Here is a 19959-nt window from a genome sequence, read left to right as displayed (position 1 = left end):
AAGAACACTAATAAGATAAATAAATGAATAATTAAGAAATTAATAATTTAATAAATGCTAAAAATACATATATACCGTAACTTTATAACGAATTCACAAGCTGATTAATGTTTTCATTAAATAATTTTATTATATATTTAAAAAAAATATTGAAACATTTAGATAAACACAGACGTAAGCAATTATGTCCAACTTATGATTATCTAAATGCTTCAGTAATTTCTAAAATACATCACATATATAATAATCTATGTATTTATTAAAATTCTGACCTTTGGATAAATGCGGTTTCTTTTACAGAGAAAGGCTCGCGCTTTAATTTAATATTTCTGGAGGGTGTGATCCGACGGAGCACATCATGACAAAACCAGTCACGTCTAATCCTCGCTAGGTGGTGCTGTAGCGTGAGATTTGGTCCTCAAATTTCTCCGAAGGTTCCGAAGAAGAAGAAGAAGAAGAAGAAGAAGAAGAAGGAGAAGAGCACGTGTTTCCGGTTTTCCTCAGAGGGAAGTATTTGTGAGGTAACAGAGAAATAAAATGGTTCGTAAATTAAAATATCACGAGCAGAAGCTGTTGAAGAAGGTAGACTTCATCAACTGGGAGGTGGACAACAACCTGCACGAGGTGAAGGTGTTACGGAAGTATCACATCGAGAAGCGCGAGGACTATACAAAGTGAGTAAAATGTGTGATGAGATGTTTGGGGGTCTGACTGGACGCTGCGGCGTTCAGATTAGTCAGACAGGAAGGATAATGGAGAAGGTCGAAAAAGTTCAAATGTGGAAAAACGAGTTGTTCATGAAGATGGAAGCAAACGAAGATCAAAGTTGCTATTTATAAGTCTGCTCATTAGCCCAAAAAATAATAATAATCACAATGTGAGTTAAATTCACTACCAAGATAGAATACTACCGATAAATTCAGTAAAAGTAGTTTTCCGGGTTGAATACACTATATATAACCTTCCAATTAGATTCTAGTTTTACCACAGTGCAGTAAAATTCAGTTTATTATAGCAAATTAATCGTCTAGAATTTTCTTTATACTGAGAAGGCATGCGGCAACAGTAGAAAGAAATGTTTCCCTTTTAACAAGAAGAAACCAACTTGCTGGTTAAAAACACAGAACAGAGGCACAAAATTCACAGGAGTACTTTCAGGGTAACTAATGTTGACATAATTAATTGGAGCAGTAATTGTTATCATCTAGGATTAAAGCTCAACTAAATAGACAAACTACAAATAAGTACTACACCTAGTTAGGGGCAGAAGTATCTTCTTCAATTTAAACACCAAAAGACAAGGGCGAGTGTATCATCTGCTGAGAGAGAGAACATGTTGACAGAAATTGTTCCAGATATGTCATCCTCCTGGGAAATGTCACAAAGCAGAGAAAACATAAAGGTAATAGCATCCATAATTGATGATGACACATAACTGGAGAGTAGTAGGAGAAAGTAACAGAGTGAGAAGTGGTCAGAATGTCCAAGCTAAGTGCATAAATGTTCTACAGACACACAAACACAGTTTGTGATCTTTAAAGCATCAGCATGGCGGTTTCAGGGTTCTTCTCAGGGTCAAGTGTCTTAATGTGAAACATTTGAGTTTTTGAAACTCAATGTTTTTTTTTTCTTAGCCGTCTTAATTATAATACATGTTTACCAAGTGAGAGTATTTTATATGTTCAACTAGAGCTGATGGACGTTGTTCAGATTCCCAAAAAGCAGAATCAAATCAGACTCACCAAGTCTTTACCTCATCATGATATAGGACTTTAAAGTGTTGGTAAGGTGTAGTGTGTATTCCACCTGAATTAGGTGTGTTAGAACAGCGTATAGGAAGGAAATGGTTGGTTTTATTGTAGGTTGTCTTTTTTATCTTTCAGGTACAACAAGCTCAGTCGGAACATCAGAGAGCTGGCGCAGAAGATCAGAGACCTGGATGAGAAGGACGGCTTCAGAGCTCAGAGCACACACCGCTTCCTGGAAAAGCTGTGAGTCACCAGAGGCCATTGGGTCGGTTTGGGTCAGAACCGAAACAACCCAAACAGAACCAGTAAAAGACTGAAGAGTCACAAACGAATCCAAAAGAAAGGACATTTATCAGTAAATGTAACAAAAACACAAATAACTAAACATTTTTTCATTTATATTCACATTAGTGTAGATATATTTATAAATGTACAGTTGAAATCAGATGTTTACATATACATTATAAAGAGAGAGATCTTTTTTCTTCACCATCCTGACAAGAAGTAAGGCTAAATCTTTCCTGTTTCACGGCTGTTAGAATGACTAAAATTACCTCTGGTTGGTAAATATAATTTGTCATTTGGAAAACCCTTTTTGACCCATATTATGATCACTTTAATTTCAGCTTAAAAGTTCCTGAGTGCTTTGGATAACCTTAATCAGTATTGGCTTCTTTGTTCCTGAACGCCATTACAGCTCAGGTCTTTGTTCGTTGTTGACGATGAAACTTTCTTACAGAATTTTCACAAAGTCTTTTACTTTTATTTTTGGGTTTAACACATTTCTCAACAGAATTGTGTCTGGGACACAGAACCCGTTTACTTCCTGACAAGCTGGACATTCACTGAGTTTATGTCTGGGTTTTAGGTTTCAGGTGTTTAGAAATTGTGAAAAACAGAAAAAACTTTAGTCTGAGTCAATTATGGTGAGAAAAACGTGTTTTATTTTTATGCAGTGCATGTAAATATCTGGTTTCAGATTTAATAGTTCCTCATTACAGGGAAAATAATGTCTTAGTGCTTTTGCTGTAAAATAAGTATTTCTTTTCGACGTCAAGGGAAGTCCATCGTTATTTTACTACACATGGTACGATGACTATAAACATTACTTTGATCTACAGGTGCAGCCATTGCAGTTTTCTACTCGATTCCCAATCTTTGCAAAGCCTAATCTGCTGATTAGGCATTTTGTCTCATACCTACTTTTTATTTTTTATCTAAAAGTTGCTAAATATAACATTAAAGTTGCTAAGTTGACAGCAGTGGAGCGAATATTAGCTGCGTTTCCATTACAAATGTGCGCAAAATTTTGTCGCTAATTTTAAACCCCCCACAATTTATCAAATACCGTGTTTCCATGAAATGAAAATTGCAATTAAAATCACACTTTAATAAGCTTGTTCAATAAGTTATCAAAAACAATCATCCTCCTACCACTTCCTGTCGTCTTCTTTGTCATTTCTGCTAGTAGTAACATCTGGTCATTGATCATGTAACTCGTGTGATGTGAAAGTGTTTCTATTGCAGTTTTTGCAAAAATAAACCACTTTCTATATGGATAATTAAAAAAAAAAAACACCTCATCCTAGCATAACATTTTAATCAAAAAATGTCTTGTTTTTTTCCCCAAAATTTCCATTAAGCAATTATTCTTTAAATGTCAAATTGCGCACTTATATGGTCGGTGGAAATGCAGCTAATGTTAAGTAGAAGGAAACAATGTCTGTTTTTTAGACCATTGTGGAAGAAGACTGGTTTCACGTGTCAGCCAATCGCCCAAAATTAAGGAAATCGTGGCTGATTGATTGGTGCGGCCCTACTTTGATCACATCTGTTGTTGCCCTCTGACCTTTCCACATGAAACCTCAGTGGATTGTGACTCGTGTTAACCTGATGCGACACTGTCTGCTCCTCTGGTTGATCAGGTACAGCATCGGCCTGATCCCCACCAGACAGAACCTGTCGCTGACAGAGAAGGTCACAGCCTCGTCCTTCTGCAGGTAAAATCTTCACAAACACAAACTGACGCATCGTTGCAGCTCTGTTTTATCCTGCCTGTTCATTCACCTGCAGGAGGCGGCTGCCCAGCATCATGCTGAACCTCCGCATGGCTCAGAACCTGAAGACGGCCATTACCTTCATCCAACAAGGACGTATCCTTCAGCCCATGTGTCCATCTGGTGTTTGTTATCCCAGAGAGAATGTAGGTTTGTTTCCATCCAACAATAGAGGTCGATTGGTAGTTTTCCTAAACACGCTGACAGATGTTCGTGTCGGCCCGGACATCGTCACAGATCCAGCGTTTCTCGTCACAAGGTCGGTCTCCAGCTTGGTTTATAACATCTGACATCCTCCACAAGATATTTTTGTGTATAAAAATCAGCAGCACTGTCTGAAATTATGTCTTTGTTTTAGAAATATGGAAGATTTTGTCACCTGGGTGGACTCGTCGAAGATCAAGCAGCACGTCCTGAATTATAATGACGAGGTGAGACTTTCATTCATCCATGAATAAATGGAGGAGCTTCACTATAGCTGCGTTTCCACTAACCATAACTGGCCATAACATTCGCTTAATGAAAACATGGTAATTCCGAAAAAACATATTTTGCTATAAAAATATTTCTACGTTAAGATGAGGTGGTTTTTTGGCCATATTGAAATAGATGTATTTTTCCAAAACTGTGATGGAGACACTTTTTTTGTTTTTACATTTCACGAGTCACATGATCAACAACTAGATGTTGCTACTGGTGGAAATGACAAAGATGATGACCGGAAGTAGTTGTAGGATGATGGCGAGGCCTGATTTCTTAATGACTTATCAAATGAACAAACTTATTCATGTGATTTTAATTGAATTTCTGGTTCTATGGAAACATTAAAATTGTGAAATTATGTTTTCTTGATATTATGTTTTCTTGAAAATTATGTTTTCTTGATAAATGTGTGCAACAAACATTTGCACACATTTGTTATGGAAACGCAGCTTTGAGGGCCTCTGTTATCGAGTTATGAAGATCTCTGTCATGTTGTCTTAATGTGGGATTATGACTTGTCTTAATGTGGGATTATGACTTGCATTAATGTTTCTGTTACAGAGGGACGACTTTGATCTGATAGCATGAGTGGGAATGAACTGTGCTGCAAAGACAACGGAGGAGGAGGAATGCTTTAAACTCCAACAGGATAGAGTTACGGACTTCTGGGAAAACGTTGGCCTCGTTTTCTGTAGATTCCTTCTGGATATGAAGAATGAATGCTGCCACATTCAGCATGAAGCGGTCTTTAAATGTCAAACTCCCGGCTTTAACATTAGGACTGCACCAGTAAATGGGCCGATTTCCTTTCATTTGGGCGATCAGCTGATACTTACAGAGTACCTGAATAATTAAAAAAAAAATTATATCAGTCAAAATCTGAATCAGCAGGTCGGGTTGTCCTCATGGACCCATTGACTCATCTGTAAGCATCTTTCCTTGTGATAGTTAAGGGGTTAAAGCTCATTGAACAGCTTTGAAATCCTGTATCGGTGAAGCCCTGTTTAAAATACCTCAGGAAAATAATTTAGTTCCAGAACTTTTTTTTTTTTGTGTGCAAAAAATCTGATCCTTTTAGCTAATTTATTTGCTTCAAATCACACTATTAACCCTAACCTGTTTCTCATCTCATGGTAAAAATCCAGGTCCTTTATTTTGGTTGTGTTTTTATTACTTGTTCATAACAATTCAAAAATACACAAAGCATTTTTTGGGATCAGTAAATAAATGTATTTTCTGAAAGATGCTGATTGAATAGTAATACACTTTCTGACAGTTGTGAACATGACCAACCAGGAACTGAACAGGGTCTGATTTTCAGAATAAAGCACAGTAATAAAAAGATGTTTATGTATTGAAGTCAGTAACAGTGACTGGTTTCCAAATAAAAGTTACTGTACAGGTTGATTTAATGTAGTTTTCAAATTATTTAATTACATCTAATTTTTATCTTGATTTATTGGACTGGAAAAAAACAACTTGTAAGAAAAACTACAATTCCTGAACACTGTTAGGCCACATAAACTACCTTCATTAAAGTACTTTTAAAGTTTATTCTAATAATTCAGGTTAAAAGTGAAACCTAAATATGTTATGGATTCACTTCACTGTGAAATATTTCAAGTATTTATTTGGATTAATTTTGATGTTTATGACTGAAATGGAATTACAGCCCAAACATCACGAGTCATGAACCTGGTTTTGTATTTTGTAGTTTTATGATTTGCATTGTTTTTTTTTTGTTTTTTTACTGCTTTAGAATATACCTGCTTTTTACGATAAACAGTTAAACCCAGAGAGACTGCTCATGATGTCACCATACATGATAGTTTGCTAAATCTTTTAATTTTTTAAAACAATATAAATAAACCAGAGTGTTTTCCTCACAGTGTCAACATATTATCTGGAATCTGCTTCTTCTTCTTCTGTCGTGTAACTCAGAGAAGCTCCACCTCCATTGTGCAAACATCTGCCTGTGTAAACAACCACAACGGCCCACTGTAGAACATTTGTCTCCGTACAAAAGAAAAGTCCAACTAAACACTGACAGCTCTGGTTTCACAGAATACAAAACCTAAAGCTACAGCAGAGAAGAAAGGTCTTCCTTCACCACAGAGAGAGGGGAAACTTTCCCCCCTTTTCAGAGTCTTTGTTTAATCATCAAAGCCACCAAAAGCGCACATAGATGATCACCGTGACGAAGACCAAAACCACGGCAGCGACTTTAGCGTAGGTGGAGCGAGTGTTGAGGAATCTGGCGTCGCTGCGGTACTTCTCGGCCTGGCTGCGCAGGTTGCTGGCCTTGGTGTCCAAAGCTGATGAAGAAAGCAGATTCAGGGTTAGCTGGAGTCAGACAGCTGGCCAACCGGTTGGGGTTTTACTCCAAACTGATTACCGGAAAGAGCTTCTCCTCTCTGCAGGACTTCCTCGATATTTGCCACCATGATTCTCTGGACGTCCTGCAGCTCCGTGCTGACGCTGCTCAGGTTCCTCCGAGCCCTGCTGTCAATGTATGACTTCTTTGTTTTCTGGATATACGTATCTAGAATATGAAAAAATTACTTTTCCTCTCTGCTCTTTACATGTGTGTCCTAAAGTGGATCTAAAAGACGTTCCCTTCTTTTAATTATTCAATTTCAGAAAACACTCCGACGATAAAGATTAGATTTTAATCAGATATTGTGAATATTCCGCTCCTTCAGATGTTTAGCATAAATGCTAATCTATTGTTTGTTTGCATTACATTTTTTAAATTTAGTTACAATTTTTTTGCACATAAAGACTAATGTAGACTTTATCACTTGCTAAATTTAGGAAACGTTCTTTGTGTTTCTAGCATCCTTAATACTGGGGACACACAATGTATCGGCATTAACATCGGTGACAATCCGATAAAACTGGGCCGATATTAATAACCAATGTTTATTTCCATCTTGTTTCCATTTGTATTTCAGGAGGGGGTTGGTTTTTGTTTGGTCATGTGACATTAACTGCGTTTCCGTTGACCAAATAACTGCACATTTTCATATTTTGACAATAAATTTGCGCAATAGAAACACTCCAATTTTGAACTCTTTTTTTAAAGTTTTGCCACTAGGATGAGGTGGGTGTTTTAGTCAAATCAAAATTGGATTATCTTGCAAAACTGCAATGGAATTTTTTTTTTTTGTATCACACAAGTCACACGATAAACAACCAGATGTTACCACCGATGAAAACCATGAAGAAGATGACGGGAAGTAGTTGGGGGATGATGGCGTGGCGTGATATTTTTAATGACTCACCGTGTGAACAAACTTATTCACCTGTGATTTGAAATGAGTTCTTGATTTGATGGAAACACTGCAATTCGACATTGTATTTTTTCCACATTAAAACATTTTAATTAAAGTGATAGCGATGCAGTATAAGATTGTGTGGGATTTAACCGAAACAGAGAAGCAATGTCAGCAGTGTGGTCGATTTTTTCACTGTGTCAAAATGGTAGCAAAATCTATATTATATATGATATCAGCAAATTGATAATCAGTCCAAATTTTCATAATACTCAATCTGGCACAGATAAATTGCTACTATATTTGCTCTGAAGAAAGAACAGCTTTAGTCCAGAGTTGGAGCTCATGGAAACCAGCAACCAATGTTGTGAGTCACAACAACTAAAACTCATTTTAGCTAAATTTGTTAAAAGTCCACAGATACAAAATTAAATCAAACATCTACTGGCTGAGATGACAAAGCTCCTCGTTAGTGAACAAACCAAACTGTTTTTTTTTTTATAGAACCAGTTAAGAACTTGCTGAAGCACCAGCCCTGGAACCAGTCTAATAGGAAAACCCAAAGAGAACCTTACCAAACTCTATGAAGGAGTATGGCCTTGTCACCGTGGGGACTCTCTTTCCGTACTGCTCACAGAATTCATTGTGGAGGTCCTCTAGGTACCCAAAAGCCATCTTTTTAGGGAAAGAGGCATCACAGAGACACAGGCAGCAAACACCCTGGGATATGAAGTAACTGGGAGGGGGGAGGGGGGGGGTCAAACCCATAAATAATCAAAAGGCCTTCGATTCCAGGTTGAATCTACAAATCTCAACTGACCAGAAGTTCACGTTCCCAGCCTCCAGCATGCAGCGGTCTGGGCTCTGAGCGTCGAGTTTTCGGAGTAGCTGCTTGGCCTGACTCTGGTAATGCTGGAGGTCTCTTCCTAACTGGCAGAAAACAGTCAAAGCACATCCATGTTTGTTAGCTGTAGAACCAGTCAGTGAAAACAGCCTCTAATGGCGCAGGTTGTTTAAAACCTGCAGCATTGGTCACATCTGGATGTGACCAAGTTCTCTATGAGTTCTGTCACATTAAACTTGAACTCTGAGTCATCTGACTCTGTTTCTCATTGTTTACAGATTGAATAGTATCCTTTACTGTCAATGGGGAAATTCAGGTTCAACAGCAGCTAAGTGACAAGATGCAGACTCATGTAGGTTCACACAAAGATAAATTTTTTTTTAAAATATACTGTACCATAAGGGCAGGAGCATAGCTAAAAACAAACATGAAATATTTTGCCGTTATCAAAAATAGTAAAATATCAAATAACACAGCTAACCCTGTCCTCACTTCCATAACACATATAAGCTTAACAAGCTGAAACCATGAGGTGGCAGTGCTATGTTCTATACTAAGTTTAGATGTTAAATCTTTCAGCAAAACAAAGAATACACTACAGCCATGAGTTATTTCTATTTTCTTTTCTTCCCTTCATGCATTCATTTAACCAAGTTTTGAAAGGAGCTCTGTGTGCAGCTGTCGGAGCCCAATTCAGCCCTCATTCAAACCTGTTCATCTTCCTGGATGGACGCAGCCAGCGGCAGACCGTCCGCCAGCCGAGCGATTACCGTGAGGAAGATCATGCCGACAGATGTGGACGCTCAGCGGCTGCTCGATCAGCCAAGACACTGAACAAACTTCTCTCGGCAGTTTACTGCGATGTTGCATTTGTAACGCGCAGGGCGGAAATGGTTCGGTGCACCTTCGAATTAGGTCCGACTGACAACACACGGTGACGACGCAATACAGAGGTATGCTACGGTGGTTTGTGTTTCTCGAAAACTATATTTTTAGGGAATATACAGCTGTAATAATAATTTTGGCTTGTGTTTGACATATTCCCTCGCGCTATTTCGTCACTGTGACAGAGCGCGTGGCGGCGGGGGAGCAGACGGCGCTGAGTGAGCCGAGTCGAGCGGAGCTGCAGATGCTGTCTGAGCGGCAGCTCCGAGCGGACTGACAGCACAGGAAGGAGCCGCTGAGCCATGGATTCACCAGAAAGGTAAAGCTGCCTTTTCCATTTCGCCCCGCTCTCCGTTCCGCTCTTCAGAATAACGTCTCGGCATTTATACGCAGCCGCCGGAATGGCGCCTCTTTCCCCAACTTACGTTATTTATTAAATCAATCTAGCATCCTGTATACACCCCTCCTCAAACACTGCGGTCCACGACTCTCCCTTCCTCTTTAGAAATGCTGTGAAATCAGCCCCTCAGTTGGTTGGAATGTTTTACTTAAAGTTAGCTAGGCTCTTTTTGTCTTTTCTTTATTATTATTTATTTTTAAAAAATATATTTACAGTTATAAATGAAGCATTTATGCTAGTGGTTGTAATCGAAACGGGGCCCCGGAAGCAGCTGAGTCCGCAACTGGATTCTCCTTCACCGGCCGCTCAGGAACAACCAGCCCGCATCAGGATGGATCACTCTGGATCAATGGATCCGATGGATCCCACCCTCCATGTTGAGGTCTGCTCTGCAGCATTAGGACGTGGGAGATGGGAGCGCGCGTCCAGTGTAATCCCCTGTTCTTCATAGGGAAAAAAAGAAGAAGAAAATAAACACCATTCACTAATAGAAATGACTCGGTGAGATCCCCCCCTGACCCTCACCCACTCTGAAAGGCCTGATTGTTGCGCAGCAGCGGGCTTGTCGCTGGTGCATTCCCAGTCCCGTGTGTGATGGTGAATCACAGCTAGTTTTATTGTCCATTCAGGAGTAGAGTGGGAAGATTGTATTTTTGATTATTATTTCAAGGGTGGTTCACTTCATGACTAATTGATTATAAAAACTGAGATTAGTTTCACGCAGTTAGTTCTTAATATTCTTTGGTGTTTTATTGGTGATGGCAGACAAATTTAAGAGCAACACCTTTAATTATTAAACTATCCATCATCTGATTATTGATTGTTGTTTTGAAGCTGCTGAGCCACACATTCACTGATGGGTCATGACAGTCTGGATTCCTGCCTAACATTGTTCCCTGTTTTACCCTTCAAACTATTAGGGCCATTGTAGATAGAAAAAAAATCTCTGAAATTTTTTAGGAAAAAAAAAGGAAATTTCTGATTTTGAAAAGTCAAAACATTGCCAGGGAAAAAACTCAAAAAGTTTCTAGAAAAATTGTGGAAATTATTCACTTTTGAAACTCAAAAATGTTCTTGTTTTTTCAAAAATAAATAAATAAATAAAAAATTCTGAAGGTAATCATAAAATCGAATATTTTTTGTTGTAAATTTTTAATTTTTCAAACTCAGAAATTTCCAAGTTTTTCCAGGATATTTCTGAGATTGATCTCAAAATTTCTAAGCCTTTTTCTAGCACATTTTTGACTTTTCAAACTCGGACACTTTCAAGTTTTTTTCCTCCAAAATTTCTGAGATTTATCTCAAAATTTGTCAGTTTTTCTTAAATTGTTGTTTTTTCAAAGTCTGAAATTTTACCTTTTCTTTTCTAGAAAGTTTCTGAGTTTTTTTTTTTTGTTTTTTTTTTTGGCAGAATTGTACTTCTTGGTGATCGGCCAGAAAACCTCAGCTGGTGCATTCCCTGGGTCCCGTCCTGTTTAACGTGTACCTGCCATTAACCCTCCTGCTGTCACTGATGAGAGTTCGCCTTCCTGTTATCATCTACAGGTGTGCCTGTAAAGCTTTGGGCTGAGGAGGAGAGCCGTTCAGGAGGAGATGGGCTGCACCTCTGCCAAGCAGGTTTCTTCTGTTCCCAGCGATGAGGAGGGCCAGAGCAAATCCCACAGCAACGGGGACCTCGTCTCTGGTCAGTCTGACAATGAGGGACTTATTCTGCCTCCTAACTCTTCCTGTAGCTTTAAACAGAGGGTACTGTTGGATGGGGATGGAGGGATCTGGACATTCTTTCCAAAGGGACTGAATCTGCTTGGACAGTTGGAGGCGGTTGTGTCGGACGGTGGCAGAGCACCTTCAGGGGTGAACGAATAGCCCCGCCCCCCTCCGCAACATCCTGCCAAGGGACGAAGAGCGCCCCGCAACAGGAGGGCCGTCGTTATTGTTATGCAAGACTTAAAAGAGGGAAGCACTGCCAAATTCAGCTGTTATTCAGGCGTCTCCTCCCCAGAGCGGGCGTCGTTAGAGCTGAAAGTAGGGCAGAAAAGAAGTGAGACTTTCTGATTCAGTTCAGTTCAAAAGCACTTTATTTATCCCAAAGGGAAATTAAAGCTTGTCGTAATTCATTGCTAGTAGGATGCTCCACTAGCAATCAGTCTAGTAACGAATATAAAGAATCCTCTGACAGTTGCTGGGCGATGGTCTGATTGCTGTCATGACATGCTGACAGCTCAAAGTCGGGGCACCATAGTCGATATTCCATAACAACTGAATGACATCATCAGTTGTTAGCAGGCTCTGCTGATCCAGCTCCTCTGCTTTTGACGCTCCTGTTTAAATATCAACCTGAGAATGTATAAAATAACCAAAAACGATAGAAAGAAAACTTGAAGTTACGACTTAATATTATTAAATATACTGATCATGAGAAAGTTAAAACCCTCATTAAAACACTGGAGGGAGTGATGTCATTTGAGCGTCGAATGGAAATCAAAAGCCTGGGTCGTCCTGTCACCATAACACATTTTACTGAACGATAAATTGTCCTAGAAGTTATCGCCACAAACGATAACTTCTGGTTATTTTTGAAACCATTTTCATGCGATATAATGATAATGGCGCAATAAAGTAAGAACACATTACATCGTTCTTAGCGTGAACATTTAACAGTGGACCTGGGAGACGTTTTAAACATCCTGAATTAATGAACAAAACAACAAAAGCAGCAGACTGAAGACTTTTATCATCCAGTTTTTGGCAGAAAGAGAAAAACGATAAATCATACAAATAGAAATGATTGGCTTTGTTCTAATTTATCGTGTGATTAGTTGATTTATTGACAGTCCAAGCTACAAGTGTGTAGCTCAGAAAATTAGAGTAATAACATCAGCACAATATATATATTTTTTTAAATATATAGGAGCCCTGGTAGATTATTAATGGGGTCAAAGGTCAGGGGAGTCTGCTGGCCGAGCACAGGAACATTGAGGCATCGGTTCCTTTGGCAGTGAAATTCTGCACACATTTGTAATGTGCACATCACTCATTGATGTGAATGAATATTAAAGAATCATATCTCTGATATTTAGCAACTTTTCAAACAAAGGGGCGGAGAGGGGGGGGCAGGATCAGTATTTGGAATCAGCAGCTCAGGCTTTTAAAGATCGGTGATCGGCTAGAAAACTGCAATCGATGCGCTTCTTATTAATATCTATTCATCCATAAAGATCAGGTTTATGCTGCATAATTCTTCATTCCACCATCAGCAGTTTGGAGCCAGAGTCCAATCAGAGCGGCTCACCTTTCTGCTGCGGCTGCACTCTGACCGCCTCACGGCTTCATCTTGTTGACTCTCTGTTCCCCCATCTGTCCTCTGAACTGCAGCTCCTCTCTGAGTTTATTGTTTGTTTGTTTTTTTTTTCATTGAGCTCCAGAGGCGGCTGACGTGAAAATCCCTGGAAATCTGCAGACACCGACCAGCCCATCTGGCCCTCATAATCACATCACCGTCATAGTCGACCAAATCACTCCAACAGAACGAGCCGGAGACACCGAGCTGACACCGCCAGAATATTAAAAAAAAAATAAATAAGAAAAGCTATTGATATTCTGAATAAATACATTTGCAAATCTTTCAGCATCGCATCTAGACGTTTTTAGGCTCATGATTTGATTCAGAAGCCTTTTTTTTCCTGTTCATATTAGAGATTCTGCTTAAATGATGCGACTGGCAAGAGGAAATGACAAATAGAGAAATATTTAAAATAATTTGCTATTTACATCAAATTCCATCAGTTTGCATTTAAACAAAAATAGTTTAGTGCATCAAATTGTGTAACTTAAATTACCAGCATTCATTTAGATTTAAACCACCTGGCTTTATCTTAAATAAATAACTATCCAAAATGTCATTTTACAAAAAAAAAAAAAGCAGACTAAAATAATTTTTTTGAGCATTTTGATCGATTCAGAATTCCCAGGAATAGAAATTCTGATTCTTCATAGAATCAGAATTTTACTTTTTTTTTTCTCTGCGCTTTTACTTCCTGATCTCTCAGAGCTTGGGATCGGACAGATCCCACACTCAGTCCAAACCGGACCGGCAGCTCGTGTTCTGCTGCTTGCCAGCCATTGTCGGGTCGGGCCTTAGAGCCAGACGCCAGAACTCCAGCATGTAATTACTTTGAGGAGAACTGAACTGTGAGAACTGTTGACCTCAGAGGATTGTCCCGAATCAACCCGCTACCACTGCCGCTCCTGCTGTGTTAATAATAATAATAATAAAGGGGACGGGTCTTCTCTCTGTGTCTGCTTCTCCACAGACGAGCACAAGATGAGAGGCGTGGAGAAGGACAAGCTCATCAGTGGAGAGGAGGCGGGAGACGGCGGCCATGACGGCTCAGTGCGTGATCTGGGTTTAGGTTCACTGCCGTGGATGAAAATGTTTGAAGTGTTTTTGAGTTTGACTTTATTGAACGTCGTGTTATAAAAGAACACGACTTTCTTTATATACAAAGGAAATACGTTTAAACAGACACAGATGTTCTGAAATGTCAGAGCTTCTTTAATTATTATGACTTTATTCTGATAATGTTTGATTATAATCTCGTTGAATTATGACTTTACTCTCAAAACTTATAAAAACTTTTAGATGTTAAGGTTTTAAATTTAAAACCAGCAGAGATTTGACTTTCTAACTTGCAGCTAAAGAAAATTAAAGAGACATAAATGCACCATTTTTATGTTCCTTCTTGTTTTCTTCTGATTTTAATTGAGCACAAAATCATTACAGAGGCTGTCAGGCTTTCCCTCAGTGTATTATAAGCATGGCGGGCCTCCAGGCTTTACTTGTGCCCCCAACAGGCTAAGCATTGCTTTTTTTAAAAGTCTTTTAACGATTTTTGCATTTTTTTAAGACTTTATGGTTATCAAGTGATATTTTCAAATTTGCTGTCCACTTTAAACATCTTTAACTCAAAAACAACGACGGGCTGCTGGATGAGTGACTGCCCTGGTGCCCAGCCACCGGGCTCAGCAAGCGTTCTGGGGAAACCTTGGGCTGCAGTAGTGATGATGAGTGCTGTGCTTTGTCCTGCAGGAGAAGAGCGCTCTGCTTGGAGTAGGACAACATCCCAATGAATCGGGATCCAACGGGAAGATTCTGTGAGTCTGAGCGATGCTGAAGTTTGGTCGGTTTTCTCTCAGGTTGAGGTGCTAGAGGATATTTCTAACTGGGTGTCTGTTCCCCCATCCCTTAAGGAGCATCCACTCCTCGGAGAGCCAGCAGGAGTTCTTCCGGATGCTGGACGAAAAGATCGAGAAGGTAAGGGAGGTGAATAGATGGCTGCGGCGTTGCTGTTCCGCCCAATGACAGGCAGGAGATTAACGCTGCAGCTGTTGCGGATCTGTATTTAGCAAGGACACGACAGATGACACAATGATGCATAACAGACTCAATCTGTCACATCCAGTGTATGAGTAATATGGTTACAGGCGAGTCTGTCACATCTAACACAACACGGGGGGGGGATGAGTGACCGCTGATATCCCAGACTCTGTGCCAGCATGCAGAACAGATGGCTGGGGAAGAGTAGGGGAATTGATAATGTAATAAAGTCCAATTCCATTTCTCCTTCTGAACCCAGCACTTAGTCACATCCCTCAGCTTATGTTTTTGCTTTTTTTTATTATTATTTTAGAGCTGCAGTATGTAATATATATATATATATATATATATATATATATATATAAAACAAAAAGTTACATACTGCAACTTTAACACATTACTCATTCAGGATAACATGGTGGTGGCAGCATCATGCTGTGTGGACGCTTTTCTTCAGCAGGGACAGGGATGCTGATGGTACTCGATAGGAAGACAGGTGGTGCTAAATGCAAGATATAATTTGAGACTGGGGTGGAGGTTGACCTCCCAACAGGAAGTGATCCTTAAGCCAAAGCTCCAGCGGCGTGGCTGGTTCTAAAAGGTTTAGGAGGCGTCAATACAAACACGCACCACACTTCCATTTTTGATCTCTACTTGTTGAAACCATTCAATTCCTTTTCACTTCACAATTCTGCTCTATTTTGTGTTGGTCTGTCAATTCAAACACCAATAAAATAAACTGAAATCTGCAGTTGAAGCAGGGAAAAGATGAAAGGGTGTAAATACTTTTCACCTAAACAGTCCAGCATTTTTGAATGGAAAAAAAGTCATTGTTACTGTTCATTAGTCTCTAGTGTAAACAGTAGTTGCATTACCATTACAAGTGATAGTAATAATGCATCAAATTTTTATATCCCTTTTTTGAACACTCGCAGACTCGAGAGAAAATAAATAAATAATAATGTATATTTACAAATGTTAAATATTTCCATGTGGGAAAAACTTCTTTCAATAATCTGCTGATGTCGAAAAAACTAAATTTTGCAATTATGGTTTTTCCATTAAATGAGAACGGCAACTAAAATCTCATGTGAATAAGTTTGTTCCCAAGGTAACTCTTCCTTGTTTTCTTCAGTGGTTATTGATGCGACTCCTGTGACATGAAAAAGGGGTCTGCATTGAAGCTTTGCAAAAGAAACTAATTTCGATACTCAAAAAACAAAACAAAAAAAACAAAAAAAAACACTTTACTCTTAGCTTTAAAACTTTTTTATATATATATAGAGAAACAAGAATTTTTCGAAATTCACATGTATCCATCAAGCAAATTTGTTTTCGAAATGTCAAATTCCGCAAATATATAGAGAACGCGGCTAGCTAGTGCTAATTGTGTGTGTTGTGTCCAGGGTCGGGACTACTGCTCAGAGGAAGAGGACGTGACATAGCCTCACCGTCCTGGATCCGACAGGATGGAAGACGGGACGGACTCCGGGGCACATGGGGCTTGATCTTGTTTTAATAAACTCTGTTTGAGCATGGCGGAGAGGGATTGGATTGAAGCCGGGACGTTTTTACCCTCCCCTACCCACAGCCTGAGCTTGGTCGATTCCAGCTGAGATCTGGAAGAGTTGGCCTCCGTCCGGAACGAAGCCATCACACCGACCCAGAGTCAGAAACACGAACTGAAACGTATCAGACTACCATCAGTATTCATCCACTCATGTGGACCTGTGCTAAAGTTGCGTCATTTTCTCCCGTGACAAGTCTCTTCCCCCCCCCTCCGCAGAGACGCAGTATAAACCTGTTCTCCCCACAGCGCCCCCGTCTGTCCAGAGGTAGCTACGTCAAATAAGCCTCAGGGTTCAAGTGTTGAAGTGTAGCCGTCCTGGTCCTTCCTCTCACCGAGACACTTTAGCATCACGAAACGTACACAACACACGCACTGGCGCACCAGAGTTAGTCACGTTTCCTGCTTCAGTTTCTGTTCCGTGTGACGACGAGGTGGACGCTGCCGCAGCACACGGACGTCTGTTCCTGTATGTCAGTCACCAGTGTTAAATCTCTCATTGTTATGTTTCTTTGTTTTGACTTTTTTTTTTTTTTTTTTAGGAAAATAAAAAGTGTTTACAGGAATTCGACTGGTTCTGTTCCAGAGATGAGCAGAGGGACAGCAGACACCCAAGATCAAATGTTTAGCTATATTAATATTAATATACTATTGGATATTAATATTAATTAATGGTGACATTTTTGGGGTATTTTTTGGTGGCTCTTGGCAGAGAATGTGTCCATGTAAAGCAGCATATGGCCCACTGCAGCGTTTCATTTAAAAATATATATTTTGCATATTTGCTGAAACAGTAACCATGTCGTGACAACACGTTGAGAAAGTAAATCTGTTAAAAATGAAAACAAAATCAAGCTACTAGTAACAACCAAGGAGCCAGGAGGCGGGTCTTAGTGCTGTCAATCAGCATAGTGAACACAGCTCAGCCTGACTCCAGCTCCCCCCACGCTCTCTGATGCTCTAAAGCGTCCTCCCAATAACAGTCTGGCAGGAATGAACAAGTTCATATGGGGGCGGGGGAAAAGGCAAAAACAATAACTTTTCTACGTTTCCTGGGAATTTATTCCAAAATTCAGTCACTTCAGGAAGTTATTTTTCATTGCATTTATTCTACCTTTGATAAAATATGCAATATTTCAGTACAAAACTAATATTTGAAATAAAACTTGAAACGGATTTCCCCTCTTGTCCTGAGTCCTTGTGGACACATGAAGAAGGGAAACTTCCTCCAAGGAAGAGGAAGCTGACGTCAAAGTGGGATAATTACGTCTGTCACGAAATGAAAAGTCACTATTGAACGTTTCACACCCCTCGTATCCATGCCAACACCGCGAGGATGCGAGGACCGCACTGCTCTGAAGTTTCAAACTGTAGAGCTGCACAAGCAGGAGAGGAGAAGCACACTGCCACAGAGCGGGATCAACGCTGCTGCTGCCGCCTCTTCCTGTGCTGCCGCCGCCCCACGTCCTCAAAGGGCCCAACAGGGGGGTCGGGGGTCACCAACCCATCGGTCATCCTCTGGTAGACCAGGGTGGAGTCGGACGCCACGGCACACAGCAGCAGAGGGAAGCCCCGGTCCAGCGCCTGGCAGATGCTGTTCAGCAGAGAGGGAGAAGCTGAGTTAACAGAGCGACAGGAGGGAGAAGAGGAGAGGAGAGGCAGAGCAGCTCTGCTGGGGATCGGACCTCCTGTGGCTCAGAGATTGGTGAACCGGTAGCGGCAGGATGGTGTGGACCGGACCTCCATCCTTCTCCTGGGCCTCCAGCAGTACCGCCTGCAGGTCGGGAATTTTCACACAGGAGACCTCCTTCCACCGACGCACTGCAGAGCACAAACACAGCCTGCTGCCATTTATGTGGCCGATACCGAGTCTCTGAAATAAAACACTAGGTTCAAATTCTGATAGATTTCAGAGTTTTTTTCAGCATGTCTAAAACTATGGGTGTACTGATAAATCAGTCCAGATTTCCTTAATTTTGGGAGATCGTCCGATATTTACATGTGAAGCCGATCTTATCTACCTCAGTAAAGGTAAAAATAAAATCAACTACTGTCCTCTTCTACTCTGCTGTGAGAGAGGTTTGAGTGACAGACCCACCAGGTCGTGTCGCAGTCAGCAATGTTGTCAACTCAGTGACTGTCTTGCTATACTTAGCCACATTTCAGATAAAAAAAAAGGAATCGGAAGATCGGTAATCAGCGATCGGCCAGATCTGACATCGGTGCTGATGGCTGTTTACCTTGTTAAACAGGTAAACAGCCTGTTTAACAAGGCGTTGTTTTGTTTTGTTTTTAATCCAACAAGAACTAGGTTCAAACTAGGTCTACAAAAGTTATGGATGGATGGATAAATAAGAGGATGTGTCAAAGGGTCGGATGGATAAACGAATATGTGGGTGGAAGGGTAGATTTATTGACATGGATGGTTGGATGAACATAAGGACGAACTTGAATTGGCTGAGGTGAATTGGCAACTGTTAGACTGTGGGACAGGTAACCTTGGTGATCAAACATGGCGTCCTACTCACCCTCAGTCAGATCCATGTAGACTAAAAAAGCTGCGTGGATCTGCTCACTGTCCCCCACCTGTAGCTCTTTCATCTGCTTGAGCTAAAACAGGAAAAACCCCGCTGGTCAATCTATCTGAGGCTTCCGACAGAGCTCAGCCCCCTCGGGCAGGGTTCCTGTCACTCACCGCGGGATGCCGCAGGATCCAGTTAGCCTCCGCTCCGTCTGATGCTCCGGACATCTTACACTAAAAGTATCTGCAGGTAAAACACAGCAAGTTCCAGAGCTGCTTAGCAACGCATGGCTGGTGTTTTCAGATTTACCGGCGTTCTGCAGCAAAGTTAGTCCGGGTGGAAACACACTCGTCTTTTCTTTTCCGTACACCGGGTGAAAAAAAAAAAAAAAAAAAAAAAAAAAAAACTGAATGTGAACAGCAACTTCCTGACAGACTGAACTCAGATATCACACTGATTCAGCTCTGTCTGTATGGAGCTCCTGGGGTGCCATTGTTTATCAAAACAAATAAATAAATAAACAATTGGGTTGTGATAAGATAAATTACTAATCAGGAAATCAGTCATATGTAGGGGCAATAGGGACTAAATTAACAGAATAAATACATCATTAAATAAAAAAAATAAATGTACCATGAAATAAACAAATGTTTAATTGAATGCTTAAAGAATTTATTTAACAGACAATTAATTTACTCAATATGTCACTTTGTGTTTTTATTTACTCAGGCTCTGTGGTGGTGGTTATAGAATAAATTTACCAGGGGGAGCATGGTGGGACCAGTGTTTTGTGTGTGTGTG

At 40.3% G+C, this 19959-nt stretch overlaps 4 protein-coding genes across 4 annotated transcripts; 2 read left to right on the top strand and 2 right to left on the bottom strand.

Annotated features, from left to right (window-relative positions):
* Positions 1-451: 451 nt before the first annotated feature.
* imp3 (IMP U3 small nucleolar ribonucleoprotein 3) lies at positions 452-5695 on the top strand. Its single transcript, XM_015047202.1, has 7 exons — positions 452-674; positions 1884-1991; positions 3674-3748; positions 3822-3901; positions 4013-4064; positions 4164-4236; positions 4850-5695. The coding sequence occupies exons 1-7, from the start codon at positions 538-540 to the stop codon at positions 4874-4876; spliced, it is 552 nt and encodes a 183-aa protein (XP_014902688.1). The 5' UTR covers positions 452-537; the 3' UTR covers positions 4877-5695.
* A 321-nt stretch (positions 5696-6016) lies between these two features.
* On the bottom strand, positions 6017-9213 carry sec22ba (SEC22 homolog B, vesicle trafficking protein a). The gene is made up of 5 exons (XM_015047200.1): positions 9118-9213; positions 8384-8493; positions 8139-8299; positions 6684-6830; positions 6017-6603 (listed from the first exon to the last, which is right to left on the bottom strand). Exons 1-5 carry the CDS (start codon positions 9190-9192, stop codon positions 6449-6451), a joined length of 648 nt encoding a protein of 215 aa, XP_014902686.1. The 5' UTR covers positions 9193-9213; the 3' UTR covers positions 6017-6448.
* Positions 9214-9267: 54 nt separating this feature from the next.
* zgc:55943 (uncharacterized protein C1orf21) lies at positions 9268-17198 on the top strand. Its single transcript, XM_015047204.1, has 7 exons — positions 9268-9360; positions 9478-9611; positions 11238-11376; positions 14006-14085; positions 14782-14846; positions 14943-15006; positions 16476-17198. The coding sequence occupies exons 3-7, from the start codon at positions 11286-11288 to the stop codon at positions 16512-16514; spliced, it is 339 nt and encodes a 112-aa protein (XP_014902690.1). The 5' UTR covers positions 9268-9360; positions 9478-9611; positions 11238-11285; the 3' UTR covers positions 16515-17198.
* tsen15 (TSEN15 tRNA splicing endonuclease subunit) lies at positions 17159-19593 on the bottom strand. Its single transcript, XM_015047203.1, has 4 exons — positions 19332-19593; positions 19165-19246; positions 18322-18457; positions 17159-18230 (listed from the first exon to the last, which is right to left on the bottom strand). The coding sequence occupies exons 1-4, from the start codon at positions 19383-19385 to the stop codon at positions 18056-18058; spliced, it is 447 nt and encodes a 148-aa protein (XP_014902689.1). The 5' UTR covers positions 19386-19593; the 3' UTR covers positions 17159-18055.
* Between the last annotated feature and the right edge of the window lie 366 nt (positions 19594-19959).

The sequence above is a fragment of the Poecilia latipinna genome, unplaced genomic scaffold, assembly GCF_001443285.1.
Source record: "Poecilia latipinna isolate Pla-1442-1.1 unplaced genomic scaffold, P_latipinna-1.0 Scaffold814, whole genome shotgun sequence".
In the NCBI taxonomy this organism is placed as follows: Eukaryota; Metazoa; Chordata; class Actinopteri; order Cyprinodontiformes; family Poeciliidae; genus Poecilia; species Poecilia latipinna.
Note: the sequence above shows the minus strand (reverse complement) of the source record. Positions and strands in the feature narration are given on the sequence as shown.